Consider the following 20222-nt stretch of genomic DNA (forward strand, 5'->3'; position numbering starts at 1 on the left):
ATAAATTAAGAAACTGTAACTCTTCTCTTGATTTCTGTTTAATGGTTATTGTTATCGTTGTTGTTGCTTTTATCTCTTTTGTTTTTTTTTTTTCTCCTGTAAAGGCGGTGTAAAACGGAAGTGATAGCTCAACGTACAAGAGAAAAAAGACCAAGTTAACAAGAGAAGTGTTAAGAAACTATTAAAGTGTGTCTCCATGTGGTCTAAAGTCTTCTCTCCACTCTTGGCTTCTCGGCTTAAACCAGCGCAGAAGTTCCCACAATTAAAACTTAGGCCACAGCAACACCGAATTATCACTCATCAACGTCAAAGTAATATTTCACTTACATCTTTTGACCCAAACAGCTTAGAATACGCACGTCGAGAGATCACTCCCGGTAGTGTTGTAGAAGTTCGTAATTCGGAACAAAATCGTTTGCTAGCTTTAGGTTTCTATGAGCCAACACTTCTTCGTGTGGATGTATTCCATATTTATCCAAAGACAGTGACGGATTTGCCAACTGTGAGTGAAGAGTTTTTTCTCGAACGAGTACGGGAAGCATGGGAACGACGTCGGCGTGTATTTAGTTTACGGAGTGTGGGAGATAATAACACCTATCGTGTAGTGAATGGAGCATCTGATGGGATTCCTTCACTTTACGTGGATCTTTTTTCTTCTTGTTTTGCACGAATTGTAGCGACTTCTTATGGAGCTGAGAGACTTGTTCCTTCTGTTACGGAATTATTAAAAGAGCATGGGACTGAACAGGTGTTACTTGATACACCTTATTTAAAAGATCATGAAAAGTTAACGATAATGAATCCTACCATTTCTCTTCCTGAAGTATATGTGGAAAATGGTACTAGACATTTATGGGTACCTCCTAATGAATACCCGGCAACAAGGAATAATCGTTGGTTACTTAATACTGCCCATCGTCGAGCACGACATGTACTTCGGGAAGTGTGTGGAGGAAAACAAGTTTTATGTGTAAATGATCGAAGTGGTGCGGCGACATTAAATGCTGTGATGTCAGCAAAAAATGTTGTAATAAATGAAACAGACGTTGGATTGTTAGATCGTCTTCGAGAAAATTTAATTGCAAATCATTCTTCATCTGTTTTTAACACATGTGAAACTTCATCTTTGGAAATAGACGAATTAGGTACTCATAAAATGGATGTGATATACTTGGAACACCATCCAGAGAAATTATCCTCAGTTAAACAGTGGCAAATGACGTTTTCGAGTTTATTGCAGCAGCGAATTTGTGGAGAGGGTTCTGTTCTATTTGTAGCTCAAGAATCAGCTCCACTTGGTATTCCTGATCTCCTTCAGCAAGAGAGTTCAGAAAGACAGTTTATACCAGCAAAACGAGAGGAACTTTTTAAAGCTCTTTCTACTACCGCTAGTAAATATAAACTAAATATTCGAAAAATTCGTGTTTTTGGTCCTTCTATTGACCATCCTATTCTTCCAGAATGTGAGTCTTTCTGTTTTTCTCATGTGTTTCTTCTGCAAGGATCTTCTTAAGTGTTCATGATGATGATTAAAATTCCTGGAAGGGACTACACTCCCCCAGGTTGTGTCTTAAACTATTTCTTTTCCTTCTTCACAGAGTCTCCGAGAAATAATCCGTATTGTTATTATTATTATTATTATTATTATTATTATTATTATTATTATTCCTATACTACTTTTTTTATTTAAACACAAAAAAAAAAATGTGTTTCACTTTCTCTCTCTCTCTCTCTCTCTTTACAGACAGACACATATATACATACATACATACACATATAGACTCATTTTATTTTCGCTATCACCGCACCATCTCCATCTTTTTCTCTGATGGAGTTGGAGTCGGATGTGGCGGCGGTAGTCTCGCAGGCGTGTGAACTCGTCCGGCAACTCGACGCGGCGATCGGCCCTCCGCCCTTCACCGCCCCGTCGCCGCCCGCCGCCCGCACAATCGCCCTCGAACTCGTCCGGCTCCTGCGCGCAGTGAACAGCAGCGGCCGCACCGCCATGCTCGCCGCACACAACGAGATAACCCGCACACTCCCAGTACTCTGCGCCGCCCTCACTACAGGCGCCGTGGATCGGCAACCGTGTAAATTGCTTATGGAACTGCTGCTCGAGGCACTTGTCTATGTGCATGCCATCTCTTTATATCCACTTCAGTCTACATTGAAGGATGCATTGGAGGTGTTGCCCCAGTCACCTGTGACATTTAGGCTATTTGTCGTAGCTGGTGCTATTGATGTGGATAAGATGCGATCATTCCTTGGTATCCCACAAGAACCAAAAAAAGATCAAGAAAAAGGAAATTCATCCAAAAAGAAACGACAATCAGCGAATCAAAAGAAAAATGTACCACAAGAAATGAATAGTATTGGAACAAATAAAATGATTGAAGTACCTAGAGAAATACTTAATGTAGCTCTTGATGTGGTTCTTCCTCAGGATTGTATAAAAGTTTTTATTTCACTCTTTGATAGTTCAAGTAAGTTTCAGTATATGGTGAGAAATGATACTGAATTAGCAACTCGAGTTCTTAATGTATATGGTGATTATATTCTTCCAAGTTTACGACCAACATCTTTTATTGATTGTTTAGGTGTTTCTCTTCTTGATATCTTTGTTGATGTGGTTAAAATGAATGGAGAAAATATGTCACTACTTACAGATTCTGTTTTAACGAAAATTTCTGTTACCGAGTGGAGCACCGAACGGTTGGTGCATCTTATACGTTACTGTGTAGAACGAAAAGTTTGCAAAGATGAGGCCTTTGCAAGTCTTGTAGTTTACACTTTTATTTATAGGTTATTACTTCTAGTAAGTGAAGTACATGATTTGACATGGTTTCCAATAGAAGATGAAGCGAAGTTGTTTGGTGCGGTATTACATGCTGCAGAAATAATGCCATTTAGTACAGGGATATTACCAACTATAGAAGAAGAACGTCTTATCAAACCATTAAGTATACTTGCGGAGGGTATTAAAAGAAGACATACAATAACTTCCTTAACAAAGGTATCATCTATTATATCATATGGGACTATTACTACTGTTTTGAAAATGCTTAAAGAATCTCTTGATGCAAAGTTAAAGCCACCATGTAACACCACCACCACCACTACAACAGGAAGTAGTAAGAAGAAGAAAGGATCAAAGAATAATTCTAAAAAAACTGTGGTACCTCCAGTAACAACAACTACATCATCATCATCATCATTGTCAGTTTCTTTTACTAATGCCGTAGATGATTATTGTAAGATGATGATGGAGTCAATTTCTCTTCTCTTATGGTTATCTCCAGATGAAATGGTAAAATCAAATTCAGGTTTAGTGTGCAATACATTAGAATCTGTGGCTGCTCTACTTCTTCCTACTACCCCTACTACTGTAGAAGAAAAAACACGGAGAATGCCTCAAACAAGTACCTGGGAATGTTTTTTAAATCTTCTTTTATCAATTTTAAACATGCAAAATATGAATTCTACTACATTTATATTAAGTCAAAAGGGTAAAGCAGCATTACTTTTGGCTGTTCAAGCTACACATAGACTTGAAGTTTGTGGTATTCTTGCACAACGTATGCCTAATATCTACGCTGCTAACTCTTGGTCGCCTAGTAATTATAAAGTGTTGCTTGATGCTTGGATCACAGCTAACACTCATGTAGAGAAATTCTATTTACCTATCTTTACTCTTACATCTATAGAGTCAATTGAACTTATTCTTGCTCTTATGGATGATGCTTATCTCATGGAATTAGTGCAATTACTCTTAAATACCGAGTCAAGTCTAATTACACTCATTCCTGCACTTAAAAAAGTGATATTATCAGAGGATAAATCTAATAATTCATTGGGTAAAGAATTAACGGGACTCTCTCGATTGTATGAATCTCTTCTTAAAACCCAAGAAGGTCGAGCTAGAACACTGGAGGAAGAGCAGCAAAAGAAAGAAACTGAAAAAAGGATCCGCGTGTTGGAAGCTATACAAGAAAAGGAAGAACTCTTAGCAAATACTAAGGAATTTGAAAGAGAGGCTCAGAAACGACGTGAGGCGAAGGAAGAAGAACAGATGCGTATTCAAAGAATAAGGGAAGAACGACAGCGAGAAAAAGAACGGAAACGAGAGCAAGAACGAAAGGAACAACAGGTACGACGACAAAAGGCCGCCGCCTTAGTTAAAGAAATGGCTTTAAGGACAAAAGTTGAACGTCTTGCAGAACAGCAAGAACGACTTCAACGTTATCGTGCACGAGTTTCCTCAATGACACGCATGTCCACTTTTTTGGAGAGTGTGCAATTAACACCATCAAGGATTATGCAAGTCTTGTTAGCACTTCGACCGTATCTTCCAAGTATGACACATGATGATTTATTAGAATTTGTGGTAACAGGAAATCGAAAAGTACCTAATGATATGCATACTGTTGAAAATGTGGATTCTAGTGGAAACTTGAAATCTCCAGATAAGGAAGAAAGGGTTTGTTTTAGTGATGAAGTTCCATCATTTTGGGATAGTGTTATGCAGCTTGTTGCACAAGAGTCAGGTACTGATACAGGTAATACACTTGAATTTGTAGAAAAAGAAAATGAGAAAGAAACCTATAATGATGTTAAGGATATTGGTGTCTCTTTTCATAAAAGAGTACGTATTGTCCTTGATCTTTTTGACTATTCAACAGGGACGAATGAAGCGTTACCTGATTTACTTCCTTCTCTTAATATACGTCATGCTGTGAGACTGCTTAACAGTAACAAGATGTTTAATGGGCAAGAATTATTGTTATCATGTCAACAACGGGGATTGTGTGTTATGAATAATGGTGTCTGTACACTTACTGCTTTGGGTTTTCGCTATCACTTTCCATTTCATGATCCAGAGATGATGCTTGATATTCAATTCGAACGAAGACGTGCGGAGGTTCGGGCGATGCTGGCAGATGTGGAACCTGATGATAGTGATGATTATGAGGATGAGGAGAGTATGAACTCATCCTATCAGGAAGAAGAAGAGGAAGATGATGATGTTGTTTGTTTTGCAGATGAACTTATTTGATCGTGATGGAGAAAAAAAAAGAAAAAAGAAACCACTTGATAAAGAATGAAAAAGGAGGAAAAGAAAAAGAAAGAAAAGAATCACTATCTCTGGGTTTTATATTGCTCAAATCTTTCGCTTTTCTTTCTTTCTCTCTCTTTTTGTTTTCTCTCACACACTGACTCTTTGGATCCTTTTAGGATAATTCCAATGGATGGGGATGCATACAATGCTGGAGAAGAACTATTTCCTGAAGATGTTGCCAGTGATGAGGACTCCAATGATTCCTTCATGTTGAAACAGGGTGATAATGATCTTGAAGGTGATATTAATAATAGCATTGGTAATATTAACAGTAATGAAAATGAGAAGAATCATCATAATGATAATAATAATGATGATTATGATAGAGATGGCGAAGAAGAAGAAGAAAACACATGTATCCCATATTTGGCCCCACAGTGGCGTTCAACATTTGCTCATGTTGCTAATTATACTGGATCCATGGCTGAGAAAAAAACAGGATGCGTTAACAGTGATGTTATTCCTAATAGTAAACAAGGTACACTTCCAGAAATTTCTACATTAACGGTTCCAATAGATGTGTCAAGTGATACAAATGATAATAAAAGTATCCTGCATGTTAATCTGGAAAAACTTTTTGTAGAGTCTCTATCCTCTGTTTCATCTGAGTCAACACTTCCTATTTGTAGTATACTACTTCAGAATCATTTTGGTGTTGAATCAGGTCAATTCCGTCCCGGTCAACAAGAAGTGGCATTATCAATCCTACAAGGACATAATACACTTGCGGTATTTCCTACTGGATGGGGTAAAAGTCTCTGCTATCAGTTTCCAATACTTGTACATCGGATGCTTTTTGATGCGGAGTTAAAAATATGGGAACGTCAACAACGCACAGTAAATCTCGAGACAGATAATATGAAAGTAACATCAACAATAACAGAAGCAAAATTAGTTTCACCACCAGAATCCCGTTTTGCTCTTGTTGTATCACCATTATTATCACTTATGTCTGATCAAGCTGAAAAAATAACGAAAAATGGAAGTCTTCGAACAGCTGTTCTTTCTTCTGCTAATTCAACTTCTCGTGAGAAAACCATTTTGGACGATTTAGCTTCACCATTATGTCCTATTGACTTACTCTTTATTTCACCTGAGAGACTTGTTCGTCATACTGAACTTCGTAATTTGCTTAAAAAATATATACATCGTATTGCATTTATATGTGTTGATGAAGTTCATTGTGTTTCTCAATGGGCTTATGATTTTCGTCCTTCTTTTATGTACTTGCATCGTGTACTGGAAAACCTTACCAATACGGACGGTATAGCAAATGTTAAAGGTAAAAAAATTCCACCTTTTTTGTGTCTTACAGCAACAGCAGCACCATCAGTTATTAATGATTTACAAGCAGTTTTTCATATTAATCGAACTGTTATGGTACCCTATCACCGTGAAAATTTAAAACTTGATTCTGTTCCACTTGTAGAGGATGGATGTAACAAACCCCCTACACAACGAATGCTACAAGAAAAACTTTTACAAGCCGTTTTAGAGTTACCAAAACCAATGCTAGTGTATGTACAAACTCGTGTGGATGCGGAAGAATTAGCAACATTTCTTACATCAAAATTAGGTGCCGCACAAAGTGGAAAAGAAAAGAATGATAAAAATTCTTCTTCTTCTTCAACATCAACATCAACATCTATTTTTACAAGTTATACACATGAACAAATACGAAAAAATAATGATGTTGAAGGTGTTGAAGGAAATCGTATGGTTATTAGAAGTTATCATGCAGCTATTGAAAGACATATACGAAATAGGACACAACAACAATTTATGCAGGGTAATATAGATGTGTTAATTGCTACAGTAGCATTTGGTATGGGTATTGATAAACCTAATATTCGTTCTGTCATTCATGCATCTTTACCGAGTTCACTTGAAAGTTATGTACAAGAAACTGGTCGTGCAGGTCGTGATGGTAAAATATCTTTTTGTCGTCTTCTTTATAATCCTTTTGATTATTACACTTTACGTTCTCGTGCTTTAGCTACTTTTATTTCTCCAGGAGAAATGTTAGCTATTGTGAAATCTATTCTTGCTAGCCCTATAACTCAAGTAGGGGAAAAACTTGCTATTGTATCTGTATCAAAGATAGCAGAAGAACTTATATTAAGTGAAGAAACGGTTGAAACTGTACTATTTATGCTTTTAACTCAAGAAAATGAAGTATTACGTGAGTTACGTGGAACTATTCCTATTGGATATCGTATAATTCACACTACTTCAGATATTACTGCTATTTCGGATCCTTGTATGAAACAACGAAAACGTGGACGTAATGATTCCTCCTCATGTGGTGTGAGCAGTATTCTTGCCCAGTTGGAGGAGCGGGATGGTGTGCTGGAGCTCTGCCGGGGTGGTGGTCGCATTGAGCACGTCGTGCTGGCGGCCAACGACCTCGGGATGTCGCTGGCGGACCTTCAGTTCCGCCTGGACGATCTCGTGCGGGGCGGCGGGGTGTCGCTGCGGGCGCTGGCGGCGGGGCACATCGTGGTGCCCGGCGGGGGGTTCGGCGCCGACACGGCGGGGGTCGCCCGGCGGCTGTGGGACGCCCACCGCAGGCGGCACGAGGCCCAATCGGCGGGACTCGCAGCGACCCTCGCGGTCCTCCGCCGGCCGACGCACGAGGCGGTGCGGGCGGCTCTCGAGGGGGGCGACACCCCCGACTGGCGGCCACCACCGCGGGGACTCACAAAGGTCGAAGCCGTGCAGGTCGCAAACGACTTTGTCGATAAGAACCGCCCGCGGATACGATCTGTTTATGAGGTGGTACGGGCGTTGCTTGGTGTAATGCCCAAATCTATCACACGTCATGGGAAGTACGCTGGGGAGCTGCCACTTAGTGTAAGTTGGTATGTTGCCTCACCGTACTTTGGAATGTTGCGGGAGTTTGAGATGGAATGGCTGCTGAAGGTACTCGCACCTCACAATTTGGGTGAGGAGACAACCCCAGATAACAGCGGTCGTTTACCGGTTGTATAACTTGTTTTGGAGGGGAGACAAAACAAGCAAGCAAAAAAAGAATAAATAAATCAATCCATTCTCTTCATTATTCAGTTAAATCTTCTGAAAGAGAAGTAATAGACATTTGTTTATATATATTTATTTATCTGGGATGAGGTAGATAGATAGGTGTGTTTTTTTTTTTTTTTTATACTTTTGTGAATGTTTTTTTTTTCTGATTTTTCTTTGGCTCTTTCTGTTATTCCGTCTTTCTCGTTTTTTCTTTCTTTATCGCAACTAGGATACAGAAATACTATGTGACGAAACGGAGAGAGTACCATATCACCTATTCTTTCTTTTTTTTTCATTTACCAGTTTGTGTTTCAAACGCAATCGTACATATTACATCACCTGGAGATTCGCTGTGCCGTCAAGAAACTCCTTACTTTGACACCAATGCCAGTTAGAGGAAAGGACTTTTTTTCTTTTCGTTTTTAATTTTCTTTTTTTATTATTTCGCTAAAACAAAAGAAAAATTTCGAGGGTGGGGTGGAAAAAAGGGATATGAAAAGAGAAAATAAAGAAAAGAAACTGGATTTTTTTTTTTTTTTTTTTTTGAAAGCGGAGATATTTTTAAAATGTATATATTAGTGAAGGATCTTTTTTTTTCCTCTATCTTATTACACTGTGGAGTATGTATTTCTCTTCTTATTTATTTTTTATTTTCTTTTGGCAATAAGAGGCTACTACTCTCCTGTTTGCCTTCGAAAAGAAGCTATGAAGCATAGCTGTCGATTAAGGGTATTTAATGTTCTCCCAAAACTGGGTTTTGTCTCTGAACTTGAACATGAACACTCACAGAAACAACAACAACAAGAACAGGATCAGGAGCAGCCATCACTGGCACCAGAGTTACCAGTGTACTTGAAACCTAGTCGCAGTGGACGCCGAAAGGCGAGTTTTTGCTTCTCACGAATGGCAGAGGATCCTCCTGAGTACGCCTTTAAAGCACCTGCTCTTGGAACAGCCGCTCCACTTTTTTCTATCACATCCCCTTCTTGTGAATACTATGCTCTGCGGCTTCCTCTTTTAAAAGCAGGTTTTAAGCGTTTACCTACTGGAGTTAACCTTAATATTCCCTCTAATATCCTTTGGGGACGTTCTATTTCACAAAATACCAACAAAGATATTTCTTCATATTCATTATCATCGTCAATATCACCATTAGGAGTGTCATCATTGAGACGAGGTTTCCCATCATGCTTACCAGAAAAGTTAGAGAATGGTGTACAACATCTTAATATCCCATGTATGGTATCTCCTTATCAACGTTTTAATCATTTTCCTCAAAGTCATGCTAATGTAGGATGTAAGTGGGGTTTGACGAAACGATTACGAAAAGCATCGGATTTACATAAAGCGGCAGGTGAAAAACAGCCCTTGTATAACTTTATACCTCGTACATGGGCATTTCCTGATGAGAAAGAAGAACTTATGAAAGCTTTATCGGAGGCCTCACCGATGCAGAGGTTTATTTGGAAACCTGCACGAGGTAGTTGTGGTCGTGGTATATTCACATGTATGGGTGGTTCTAAAAATTCTGAGAAGTGGAAATCTATAGCGACAACTATTGAAAATCGTCTATTAGGAGAAAATTCTTTACTTAATGTTGGTAGTCGAAGGTATGTTGTACAAGATTATATTGAAAATCCTTTACTTATTGATGGACGTAAAATTGATCTCCGTCTCTATGTTGCTGTAACAAGCTATGATCCTTTGATTATTTACTTACATGAAGAAGGTTTAGTTCGTCTGGCTGTTCATGGGTATGATAGTGGTCAAATGTTAAATTTTGATCCTTTTCGTGATCTTACAAATTATTCAGTTGGAAGAAGGTGGAACGCACGTTGTAAGCAATTTCGAGAACGAGAGGAAGTAAATTCTACACTTGATTTGAATCCCGTGGAACAGCAGCAGCAACAACAACAACAACAACAACAACAACAACGTCATCAACAACAAGAAGAGGAAGAAGAAAAAGTAGAGCTTAAAAAGAGTTTGAAAGAGTTATGGGAACATATTGATAATATGTACCCACTTCCCTTACATATTATTCCATCAACAACACTCGCGAATGCTCCACCCTATAGACGTATGTCTGAAAAAGTTTGGGATGATATTGCATCTGTGATTATTAAAACACTTCTTGCAGTAAAAATTCCTTTAACGAATGCATTGGATACTGCATCTTTTCCTGGAAGTTTTTTCGAACTTTATGGATTTGACATGATGCTTGATGCCAAGCTAAAGCCATGGCTTGTTGAGGTTAATACATTACCCTCCCTTGCCAGTACCTCACCACTTGACTACAGAGTTAAGACTAATATTATGGCAGATCTTCTTAATCTTGCCATGATTGAACCATTTGAACGTCCATTTGGATGTTTTGACGGATTGGGCGAAAAAGCACGCCAATCCGGTCTTTGTGAACCCCTCACTGCAGAAGCAACAAAAGTAGTAAATCGCTGGAGTGAGAATGTGAATAACATGAAAGTACCTGTGGAGGATCATGAGGCGAGAGAAGAAGTACATCTTCGCCTACAGGATGAGTTAGAGTACTCTCGTGGCTTTCGCCGCATCTTTCCACCGCTACCAACATCGTACCCATCTCCACTAATGAATGAGGTAAATATATTGTCTCGACACATTTCTCTCTCTAAAGCAGATATATGGGCTTTGGAAGGGTAAATATCGCGTTGTCAAGACTACAACTGTCTCCAGACTAATATTGGGTCTGTGTACATGTACGTGTATATCTGTGTGCTGGAAGAAAAAAAAAAAAACTGGTAGATATGAGAAAAATAAATATTCTTGACGTTTCTTTCATCGCAGTAATAAAACATACAAAAAAGAAAAACGGAAAGAAAAGGGATATCTGATTACGTTATACTTTTTATATATGATTTATCAGAATTTGGTGTAATCCAGTATGAGGTTGAATATTATGGGTAGAAAGAATTCCTGGATTATTTTTACTTTCTGCACACGCACGCACACACGTGCATGAATGCATAGATCTCAGGGGTAGACATATTGTCTTCTTTTTTTTTTGTTGTTGTTGTTGTTGTTGTGTGTGTTCTTTATGCTGAGCTTTCTTGCAAATATATTTGTTATTTAGGTGACATGTCTCTGTGAATTTGTGGGAACTTTCTTTTTTTTTTTTTTTTCCTTCTTCTCTTTTTGTGTGTGTCTGTATCTATGTACATCTGTGATATCTAGGGAGGAAGAATGCAGGGAAAGGGTGATGACCTCCCAGAGCTTCTACCCATTTCACATTACAGTCCTGCAGAGGAAGAAGCAGCAGCAGTACTCCTCGCTGAGTTTGGTGTTAGTGGTCCCTATGATGATCTCCTTAACTTTACAACTGCTTCAACATGCGTTTTTGCTCATGGTGGTAGGGATGTATTTCTCACTGGTGCCCCACATGGCGATGTTGATGATGATAATGAAACAATTCCCACTGGTAAAACTATTGATGATGTAGATCATACATGGCCGCTTGAGTGTGTTGTGCTTCATCACACAAATATACTTTCTTCAATAACTGCTGCGCCTCTCTGGGAAGGTGTGAATGAAGTTTTAGATGGCAATGATGGCGCTACTAACCCTGTTCTCCTTCGGGAATTATTAGTTTCTGAAACAACTGATCCTGTATCAGTGGATTATTCTCAAGTGCCTCAAACTGTTCCAGAGAACGGGGATGATGTACAGATTCTGGAAACGTTAGATGAGTTGCTGCATGAAGCAGATCTCCTGTTAACGAAGCGTAGACCTTTTGTAGATCCTATGAGTGAAGTATCTATACTAGAACGGCAACGTGCTGTAGCAGAGGAGGAGCGTTGTTGGACTCCTATCTCTGATATTGGTAATGATGATGATGATGATAATGGTGATACTGTTTCTAATATAAATACTGAGCTGATGGAGAATTTAAGAAAAGCAGAAAAAGAGAGGGAATCAAGGCCTACTCTCTTTGCGTATGAATTTGGACCTACACTGGAAGAACAACATATCCTTTCTGAGTGGGATGAAGCAGTAGTTCGGTGTGAACAACAAGTTGATGTCTCTGCTCGTGATGTATTATTGAACATATATGAAATCATTGATACATCTAAAATTGATGAGGTGACAAATAATGAAAATCAGATGCAAGTAAAAGAACAAGAAACGGTAGTTCATTCTCGACCGCCTTTATGGGAAGAGGAACAAAAAATAGTTCTGGAATCTATTGCAACTATGGAAACTAGAGACAGTGAATTGGAAACTGCAGCATCTGAAAGAGTGCAACAAGCACGAGAAGAGCGTCACCACCACCCTCGTCGTGTACCTCCTGGTCAACTTGTTCTTGATAACTTCATGACACGTATAGATGCAATTGTACCACCTATTCCAGTGGAAGTTCAAGTACGTACTATGGTAGCTGAAAATAAAGATGAAGAATCAGAAATGCAGACATATAATAATGGAAAACAAGATGATAAACAACAATCTACAATTCTGGAGCTTAAAACAGAGAATTATGAGTCATCTAGTTTGGAACAGATACAAAAGAGAGTTGAACGTGAGTGTTTTATGGTTCGTTGTGAAGCCTATGAAGCTAGACGTATGCAGGAAGAGGATGATAAGATAGCCTCTGAATTACAATGGCTTGAGGAAGAAGCTAAACGAATTGAAGATTCTATTCAGAAATGTCTAGACGAAGAGGAAGAATCCTATAAGAGTATAATTGCAGAAGAAATCACCACTTATCAAGAACTTTATAAAGAAAAGGAGAAGCATTTTATAATGATGAAGGAAAACGAAAGACAACGGAAATTAAATGACGTAGCAAAGCTCTCTGATGGCTTTATAAAGGAGCATGCACGTATTAGGTATGAAATTATGACACTGGAAGAAAGTTTAGTAAAAAATATTATACAAGAGGAACGAGAAGAACGAGAGATGTTACAGCATAAACAAGAGCAGAATATAACTTTGATTGTTAAATCTGTAGCGAAATGGATTACTGCTGTGCTGGGAAAAGACCCTCATTCCCCTATTGGTCCTATAAATGCACAGGAACTCGCCGTTCAAACGATCAATGCGGCCTGGCAGTCCTGGACGGCGTGTTCGTCTCCCCCTGCGGTGAGCGGCGCGGCCCTCCGCCTGCGGGCGCTGCGGGATGAGCGGCGGGTGGGCGGCGAGTGGCAGCGGGCCGGTGGGCGGGCGGTCGAAGAGACGGCAGTTGCCCTCACGGAGGCGGTCCGGCCGTCAACTCCACCCGCCCACGAAGAACTGCGGCCCCTCAGTCCCATTCCCGTTTCTAATTCCAATGCTGACTTTAATTCTAATTCTAATTCCAACTCTATTTCGAACCCAGTTGGGGTGCGATTGGACGCGGCGCGAGCCAAGCAATTGCAACCAATTACCCTTGGTGGTGCTGTCAACCCCGATAAGAGACAGTTAGCACAACTCTGTCATTCACTTTCTTTCGCGCTAGAAGAAATCAATGAGCTAGACCTTGCAAGTCTCGCAACCCTTACAGTGGGCGGCACACGAGTGGCACCTCTTGTGAAGGAACTTGATTTTGGTGGTAACGCCCTTCGTACTCTCCCACTTGACGGGTTGCTGCGTGTCTTTACAGAACTCCAGCGTTTATCAGTTAATGATAATGGGCTATGTAATGTGGCATGGCGGTCAGCAGCAGCAGCAGCACGTGGAGTGGCAGAGGCACACGCAAATGCTATTGCACGAGCTTCACGTATTACACATCTTGATCTCTCATTAAATGCATTACAAAATATTGAAGCAGTAGGAAAACTTCTCTCATATCATCTTCGATCATTGGTGATATATGCAAATCGTATTGAATCTCTCTTACCTTTAGAATCATGTATGCATCTAGAGTCTCTGGAAGCAAGTCGTAACTGTGTTTCTTCTCTCGCAGAGCTAGAAAAACTTTCTCTCTTGCAAACAGTTGATTTAAGTGAGAATCGTATTACAAACTTTGAACCCCTTTCATCTCGTGTATTATTACAAAATCTATGTCTGTCAAGAAATCAAATTCAAAGTTTTCCAAAGACTGTATATCTTGGTTTTTTGCGTCAATTATTTATAAGTGAAAATCGTATTGAAGTAATATCTAGTGATAGTTTCCTTTGGCTTCCATTATTGTCTTCATTGCATCTTGAAAATAATAAATTGCGGGATCTCTCAGGATTGGCACATTGCCCTCGTTTAACAACTGTAAGCGTTGCATTTAATCAAATTCAACGTGTAGAAGATCTTTTACCTCTTACAGCGTGTAAAAAACTTCAATCTCTTTCTGTTATTGAAAATCCATTTTTATGTAACTCTGATAAAGACAGTAGTAAACAAATTTCACTTGAATTGAAAGAAAAACTTCTTAGATGGTTTCCACATCTTTCTGAGCTTAATAATGAAAAAATTGGAAAAGATGAACACGAGAAATCTTTTTGGAATGAGACAGAAGAACTTCGATACTTGTTTATTTCTCGTAGATTACGGAAACAACAACAAGAAAATATTATTGATGGTATTGGATTTTGGTCAGGTTCCTTTGTTGGTCATAATGATATACGACAAATGTGTGGCGAATTTGACTCTTATTCCCTTTATAAGAGTCCAATTTTTGCTTATGCAGATATGTTTGCATCACTATCAAGTGATGTAGCATTAACAAGAATTCAAATGGATCAAGATGTTCTTACCACTATGCGCCGACGACATTATCACGATGCATTACATATTGAAGATGAACTTCGAGAACGACTTGGTAAATCAAAACAACGTTTAAACCCAGTTGTACATCGTCTCTCTGATAAGGTGGAAGAACGTAATCGTCGTGATGCAATACTTTCAATGCAACGAGACCTTAAATCGCTACAAACAGCACATGTAGTAAAATCTAATATGTTTATTCGTACTACCCTCTATCATGAGAAGGCCCAAGCTTATAGGGAGTCAAGAGCAAAAATTGTTATTTGCGATTGGATGCAACGATGGATGCTTGTTAAACGTGCTAAAAAAGAACTTGAATCATTAAAGTTATCTAAATCAGAAGAACAACGACGACGATATGAAAAAGCTGCACGTATTATTCAACCTATTTGGCGTGGTGCAGCATTGCGATCTCGTCTTAAACGTATATTACATCCTGATGGCGCTGATGATGATGATGATGATAAATTCGCCCATGTTTCTCTTGACTTTCTTGATTCTTCAGAAACAGCACCTGGCGGTAAAAACGGCAGTAGTGGAGTTGGAGCCGTTCTTCAGAGTGTACTTCAGGCCCACGCGTCTCCTCCAAACTTTCAGGTATCATCAAACTCTGGTATTGCAAGAGGCTTTAATGGTATTGTAAATAGTGCTTCTGTATTTGATGGTATTCTCTCACAGCGTGCTAGCTCAGCAACAGGGATGAGACCAACACACACGAATCATCTTGAGGAGAAGCAGCGTCCGGAGAGTCAGCCACAAATTGTCCAGGGGCCATTGTCTACACCATCAGAACCACCAGTGTCGCCCTCTCGAACAGATGGGGAATGGGGTGCTCTTGTTAGCTCGCAGTTGCGAAAGAAACAGCGAAAGATGGAGCGTGCACACCGTGAAAATATGGAGCGTGAGTTTATGAAAGATCCACTTAAGGTGAAGCGTGCCATGGGAAAACGCTGAGAGAATGAAAAGGTGATACAACAAAAAAAAAAAAGGAAAAGAAAAAGTGGAGGTTTTTTTTTTCTGTGTGTATACGTTTGTGAAAGAGAGAGAGAAGAGAGAAGTGGGAATGACGAACGAAGAGAGTCTAAAACTGACGTTTTTGTTTATTTTCTTTCTTTCTTTTTTGTTGGATTGAGGGGTACCATTTATGTGAAAGAAGAGCTTACTATGTGTGTATACATATGGTTGTTTGTCTCTCTCTCTCTCTCTACCCCTACAAGAAATTTTATCCTGATTTCCTTTTTTATTATTGTTATTATTTTTGTTACTATTATTTATTATTTCTGTATCCTCTATTTCAGTTTATATATCTATATCTATCTATCTATGTTTTCTTTTCTTTTCTTTTTTTTTTCTTACCTGTGAAGGAGAACTCTAAAAAAACCCTTGGCTTTACGGTGGCGTCTTTTGCTTCTAACCGCTTCGGGGAAGCGGTGGTGTCTGTGTTCGGCAGCAGTGAAGAAACAGAAGATAAGTCTTTTACAAACAGGAAACAACATCAGGGCATTCGTCTTGTTCACGTTCGTTTCTGTGTTAGTAAGTGTCTACGTTTTCTTCGCTCTGTACTCGCTTTCATATCTACTGTTCTTGTCACTTTTGGACTGCGTCACGATCACGCTGAACAGCGAAAGCGGGAGTTGTGCGTTTCAAGCATGCGAACAATTACTCCCCTAGACCCAACGGTGGCCGCAGCACACCCTGATAACACTGTAAAGAACAGTCGTTATACTCTTTATAATTTTGTATTTCTGAACTTATATGAACAATTTCGCCGTCCATTAAATTTTTACTTTTTATTGGTGGCATGCCTACAGTTTATCTCCGTTATTGCGCCTGTGAGTCCACTTTCTACTATACTACCACTTGCATTTGCATTCAGTCTAACTGCACTAAAGGAGGGTTATGATGATATTAAACGTCATCGACAGGATGCACTATATAATAATAAAAAACGCCATGTACTTAATCCACATACAATGTCTTGGCAATTACGTCGTAATTATACTATACGTGTTGGAGATGTTATTCTCTTGGAAGAAAATGAAGAATTACCATGTGATGTGGTTGTAGTGGCCGCAAGTTCTCAAACTGTTTATATAAGGACAGATAATCTGGATGGTGAACTCGATTTAAAACCGAAAGAAATTGTATTTCCTCATATTCGTACTCCAGAAGAAGAACGAGATCCTGAAGTGGCTGCTGAAGCTGTTAATCGTGATCCACATATTATACATTTAGATGATTCTTGTGAAGTTCTTATGGAAAAACTTTCTCGTTTGAAACTTATTTGTCCTCCTCCTTCAGCTATGATTGAATCATTTGATGCACGTGCAGAATTTCATTATACTACGGAATCTGAAAGAAATGAACATCCCTCACAAATTTCTCTTACACATCATCATCTTCTTCCACAGTCATGTCGATTAAAAAATACCAAATCTATTATTTGTGTAGCCGTATATACTGGTGATGAGACTAAATGTGGTATGAATAAACGACCTGCACCTGTAAAATGGGCAAAAATTGATCAAGATGTTTCAAAATATGCAATTTTTGTTTTTTGTTGTCAAATATTAAATGCTTTTGCCTTTGGTATAACCGGATATCTTTTAAACAGAGATGTGGAAAACCATTATTGGTATTTACAAGTACCACGTAATGAAGCTTCTGTACCCTTTATTATATACCCACTTCGTTTTTTCCTATTGACCACTGTAATGATTCCTGTATCTTTTAAATTTGTGGTGGATATGAGTAAATATTATATGGCCATGACTGTTGAGTGGGATGAGACGATGAAACATAGAGGACCCGAAAGTGAAGGATGTCGAGTTAAAAATTCTGGTATTTTGGAAGATCTTGGCCAAATAGATTATGTTCTCTCAGATAAAACTGGAACAATGACACAAAATGTTATGGAACTTCTTTATGTAAGTGTTGGAGATGAACGATTTTCTTTACATCAGAATAAAGTAGAAGGAGAAGAAAATAATAGTACAACAATGGTAAAAATTCCAACAGATGAACGAGTTTTACACTTTGGACGAATTCTTTCTCTATGTAATTCTGTAGAAGTATCCAAATCTAATAATCCTCTGCAAGATGTTCCTTCTAACTCTATACAATATCAAGCAGCATCCCCTGATGAAGAGGCTTTATGCCGTGGGGCTTCACATCTTCATGTAAAACTTATACATCGTGACGTACATGAATATGTTCTTAATGTTAATGGAGTAGAAGAGAAATGGATTCATCACTACACATTTCCTTTTTCATCTGAACTAAAAACTATGGGTGTTATTGTGGAAGAAAAGTCTACAGGAATTATTTATTATTTTGTAAAGGGAGCAGATGATCGAATACTTGAAATGAGAACAAAACCTTCCTCGTCACCATTAGGAATGGGTTCAAGAACAAGAAGGATGTCATGGCAAGATACTTTAAACTCTCATCTTGAAACTTATGCAATGCAAGGTCTACGAACATTGGTGGTGGCTGAAAAGAAAATTGAAAAAGAAGAACTTCAATCTTTTCTAAGTCAAGTAAAAGCTGCGGAACTTACTTTACATGGAAGACGTGAAAAATTACAAGAATTACGTTCAAAAATGGAAACTGGAGTTCAAATTACAGGTATTACTGCTATTGAGGATAAATTACAAGATTCCGTTAAAGAAACTGTTCAAGACTTTCTTCAAGCTGGAATTAAAGTTTGGATGCTTACAGGTGATAAGGTACAAACCGCTGAACAAATTGCTCTTTCTTGTGGTTTATATAATCCAAGTAACCGTGTGTTGCGCATTGTCTCAGGAGGGAAAAATAAAAATAATAATGACAATGATGAGAACGCGTGGGAAAAACATATGATGGAACTTTCTTTACCTCCTGGATCAGGTATAAGAAGAGAAGAAGTAAGTGATGGAAGACCTTTCTCACCTGCAGATGTTATGGATTCTGAGGTAACCTGTGATGTTGATTCTTTATCAAGTATTGATTGTACTGGTTCAAAATCTCGACCAGAAAGGAGTGGATATAATACCTTGACATCTCCTCGCGAAAGAAATACTCCTACTGTATTGGTGGTTGAAGGTGGTACAGTTCTGGAACGTATTCTTAATACACCTTCTCTTGCCGAACGATTTACAATTTTAAGTGATGCCTGTGTAAGTGTTATCTGTGCTCGAGTAACACCCAGTCAAAAAGCTGCAGTTACCCAATTTGTACGTTCTAAAGGATTTATGACTTTGGCTGTTGGTGATGGTGGAAATGATGTGGCGATGCTGCAAGAAGCTCATGTTGGTGTTGGTATTGTGGGAAAAGAAGGTAAACAAGCTGCTCGTGCGGCAGATTTTTCAATTACACGTTTTTCAGATCTTCGAGCACTTCTTTTTGTTCATGGACAACTGGCCTATACACGTACGGCATATGTGATAAAGTATAGCTTTTATAAGTCTATGCTTATAAGTTTTATTCAACTTGCGTTTAATGTTGTTGGAACATACGTTTCTGGTGGAACCTTTTGGAACAGTTTTAGTCTTACTTTATGGAATGGAGCTTATACACTTCCTCAGACTTTGTTTTTCTGTTTGGATCGTATTGCCCCACGAACTGTTCTTGAAAGACATCCCTTTTTATATAAAATGACACGTCACGCTACAGATATGAATATTGTTGAATTTTTTATCATTTATATCTGTCGTGGTATTGTTCAATCTGTGGTAACACTATGGCTTGTTTTGAGTATATTTGGTTCAAGTTTTGCATTTGCAGATTCTGGTATTTCTGCATCTAAAGATGTAACTTTTTCAGTGGCTTATTCTGCCCTTATTTTATCCCAAATGATAACGTTGATATTGGAGTCTCATTCTATAACATTTCTCAATGCAATATGGATATTTGGAATGCCTCCAGTTTATGCAGGTATAACCGCTTTATACTCTCATCTATCTCGTGGTCAATATTATGGTGTTTGGGGAAAAACTATGAATATAATATCTCTACTTACAGCTTTTGGTATTGCAGCTGTTTTGGTTCTACCGGTGTTTGGATTGATGGTTATTCGAAGAATTTGGATTCCAGATCCGCGTGATGCCCTTCGTACATCAGAAATTTGGAATCGTATGCGACGTGTTCCACATTACGGATTTGGATCTTGCTTGTCTCGACTCAATCGCTGGCTTTTATGCGTACCGGAGGAACCCTCATACTATATGTCTAACACACAACCTACGCGTGGTGTGAATGAACTGTGCTAACTAGGTTTATCAATTCTTGTGCCCCTCGCTTGGTGTTCTTTAAAAGAAAAAAAAACGTATATATATATATATATATATATATATAGATATGAGATATGTTTTTTTCTTTCTTTTAATTATATTAC

At 38.7% G+C, this 20222-nt stretch overlaps 6 protein-coding genes across 6 annotated transcripts; all 6 read left to right on the plus strand.

The window, feature by feature from the left end:
• Positions 1–196: 196 nt before the first annotated feature.
• Positions 197–1513, plus strand: TM35_000072670 (uncharacterized protein; the record flags this gene model as incomplete). The annotated part of the gene is made up of 1 exon (XM_029023713.1): positions 197–1513. The coding sequence occupies one exon, from the start codon at positions 197–199 to the stop codon at positions 1511–1513; it is 1317 nt and encodes a 438-aa protein (XP_028884909.1).
• Positions 1514–1828: 315 nt separating this feature from the next.
• TM35_000072680 (uncharacterized protein) lies at positions 1829–5053 on the plus strand (the record flags this gene model as incomplete). Its single annotated transcript, XM_029023714.1, has 1 exon — positions 1829–5053. One exon carries the CDS (start codon positions 1829–1831, stop codon positions 5051–5053), a length of 3225 nt encoding a protein of 1074 aa, XP_028884910.1.
• Positions 5054–5242: 189 nt separating this feature from the next.
• TM35_000072690 (putative ATP-dependent DEAD/H DNA helicase recQ family) lies at positions 5243–8107 on the plus strand (the record flags this gene model as incomplete). The annotated part of the gene is made up of 1 exon (XM_029023715.1): positions 5243–8107. One exon carries the CDS (start codon positions 5243–5245, stop codon positions 8105–8107), a length of 2865 nt encoding a protein of 954 aa, XP_028884911.1.
• Positions 8108–8845: 738 nt separating this feature from the next.
• On the plus strand, positions 8846–10816 carry TM35_000072700 (tubulin-tyrosine ligase-like protein; the record flags this gene model as incomplete). The annotated part of the gene is made up of 1 exon (XM_029023716.1): positions 8846–10816. One exon carries the CDS (start codon positions 8846–8848, stop codon positions 10814–10816), a length of 1971 nt encoding a protein of 656 aa, XP_028884912.1.
• Positions 10817–11356: 540 nt separating this feature from the next.
• Positions 11357–15802, plus strand: TM35_000072710 (uncharacterized protein; the record flags this gene model as incomplete). Its single annotated transcript, XM_029023717.1, has 1 exon — positions 11357–15802. One exon carries the CDS (start codon positions 11357–11359, stop codon positions 15800–15802), a length of 4446 nt encoding a protein of 1481 aa, XP_028884913.1.
• A 695-nt stretch (positions 15803–16497) lies between these two features.
• TM35_000072720 (phospholipid-translocating P-type ATPase (flippase)) lies at positions 16498–20097 on the plus strand (the record flags this gene model as incomplete). Its single annotated transcript, XM_029023718.1, has 1 exon — positions 16498–20097. One exon carries the CDS (start codon positions 16498–16500, stop codon positions 20095–20097), a length of 3600 nt encoding a protein of 1199 aa, XP_028884914.1.
• Positions 20098–20222: the final 125 nt, after the last annotated feature.

This window comes from Trypanosoma theileri, assembly GCF_002087225.1.
Source record: "Trypanosoma theileri isolate Edinburgh chromosome Unknown TM35_Tth_7_V1, whole genome shotgun sequence".
NCBI classification, from domain to species: Eukaryota; Euglenozoa; class Kinetoplastea; order Trypanosomatida; family Trypanosomatidae; genus Trypanosoma; species Trypanosoma theileri.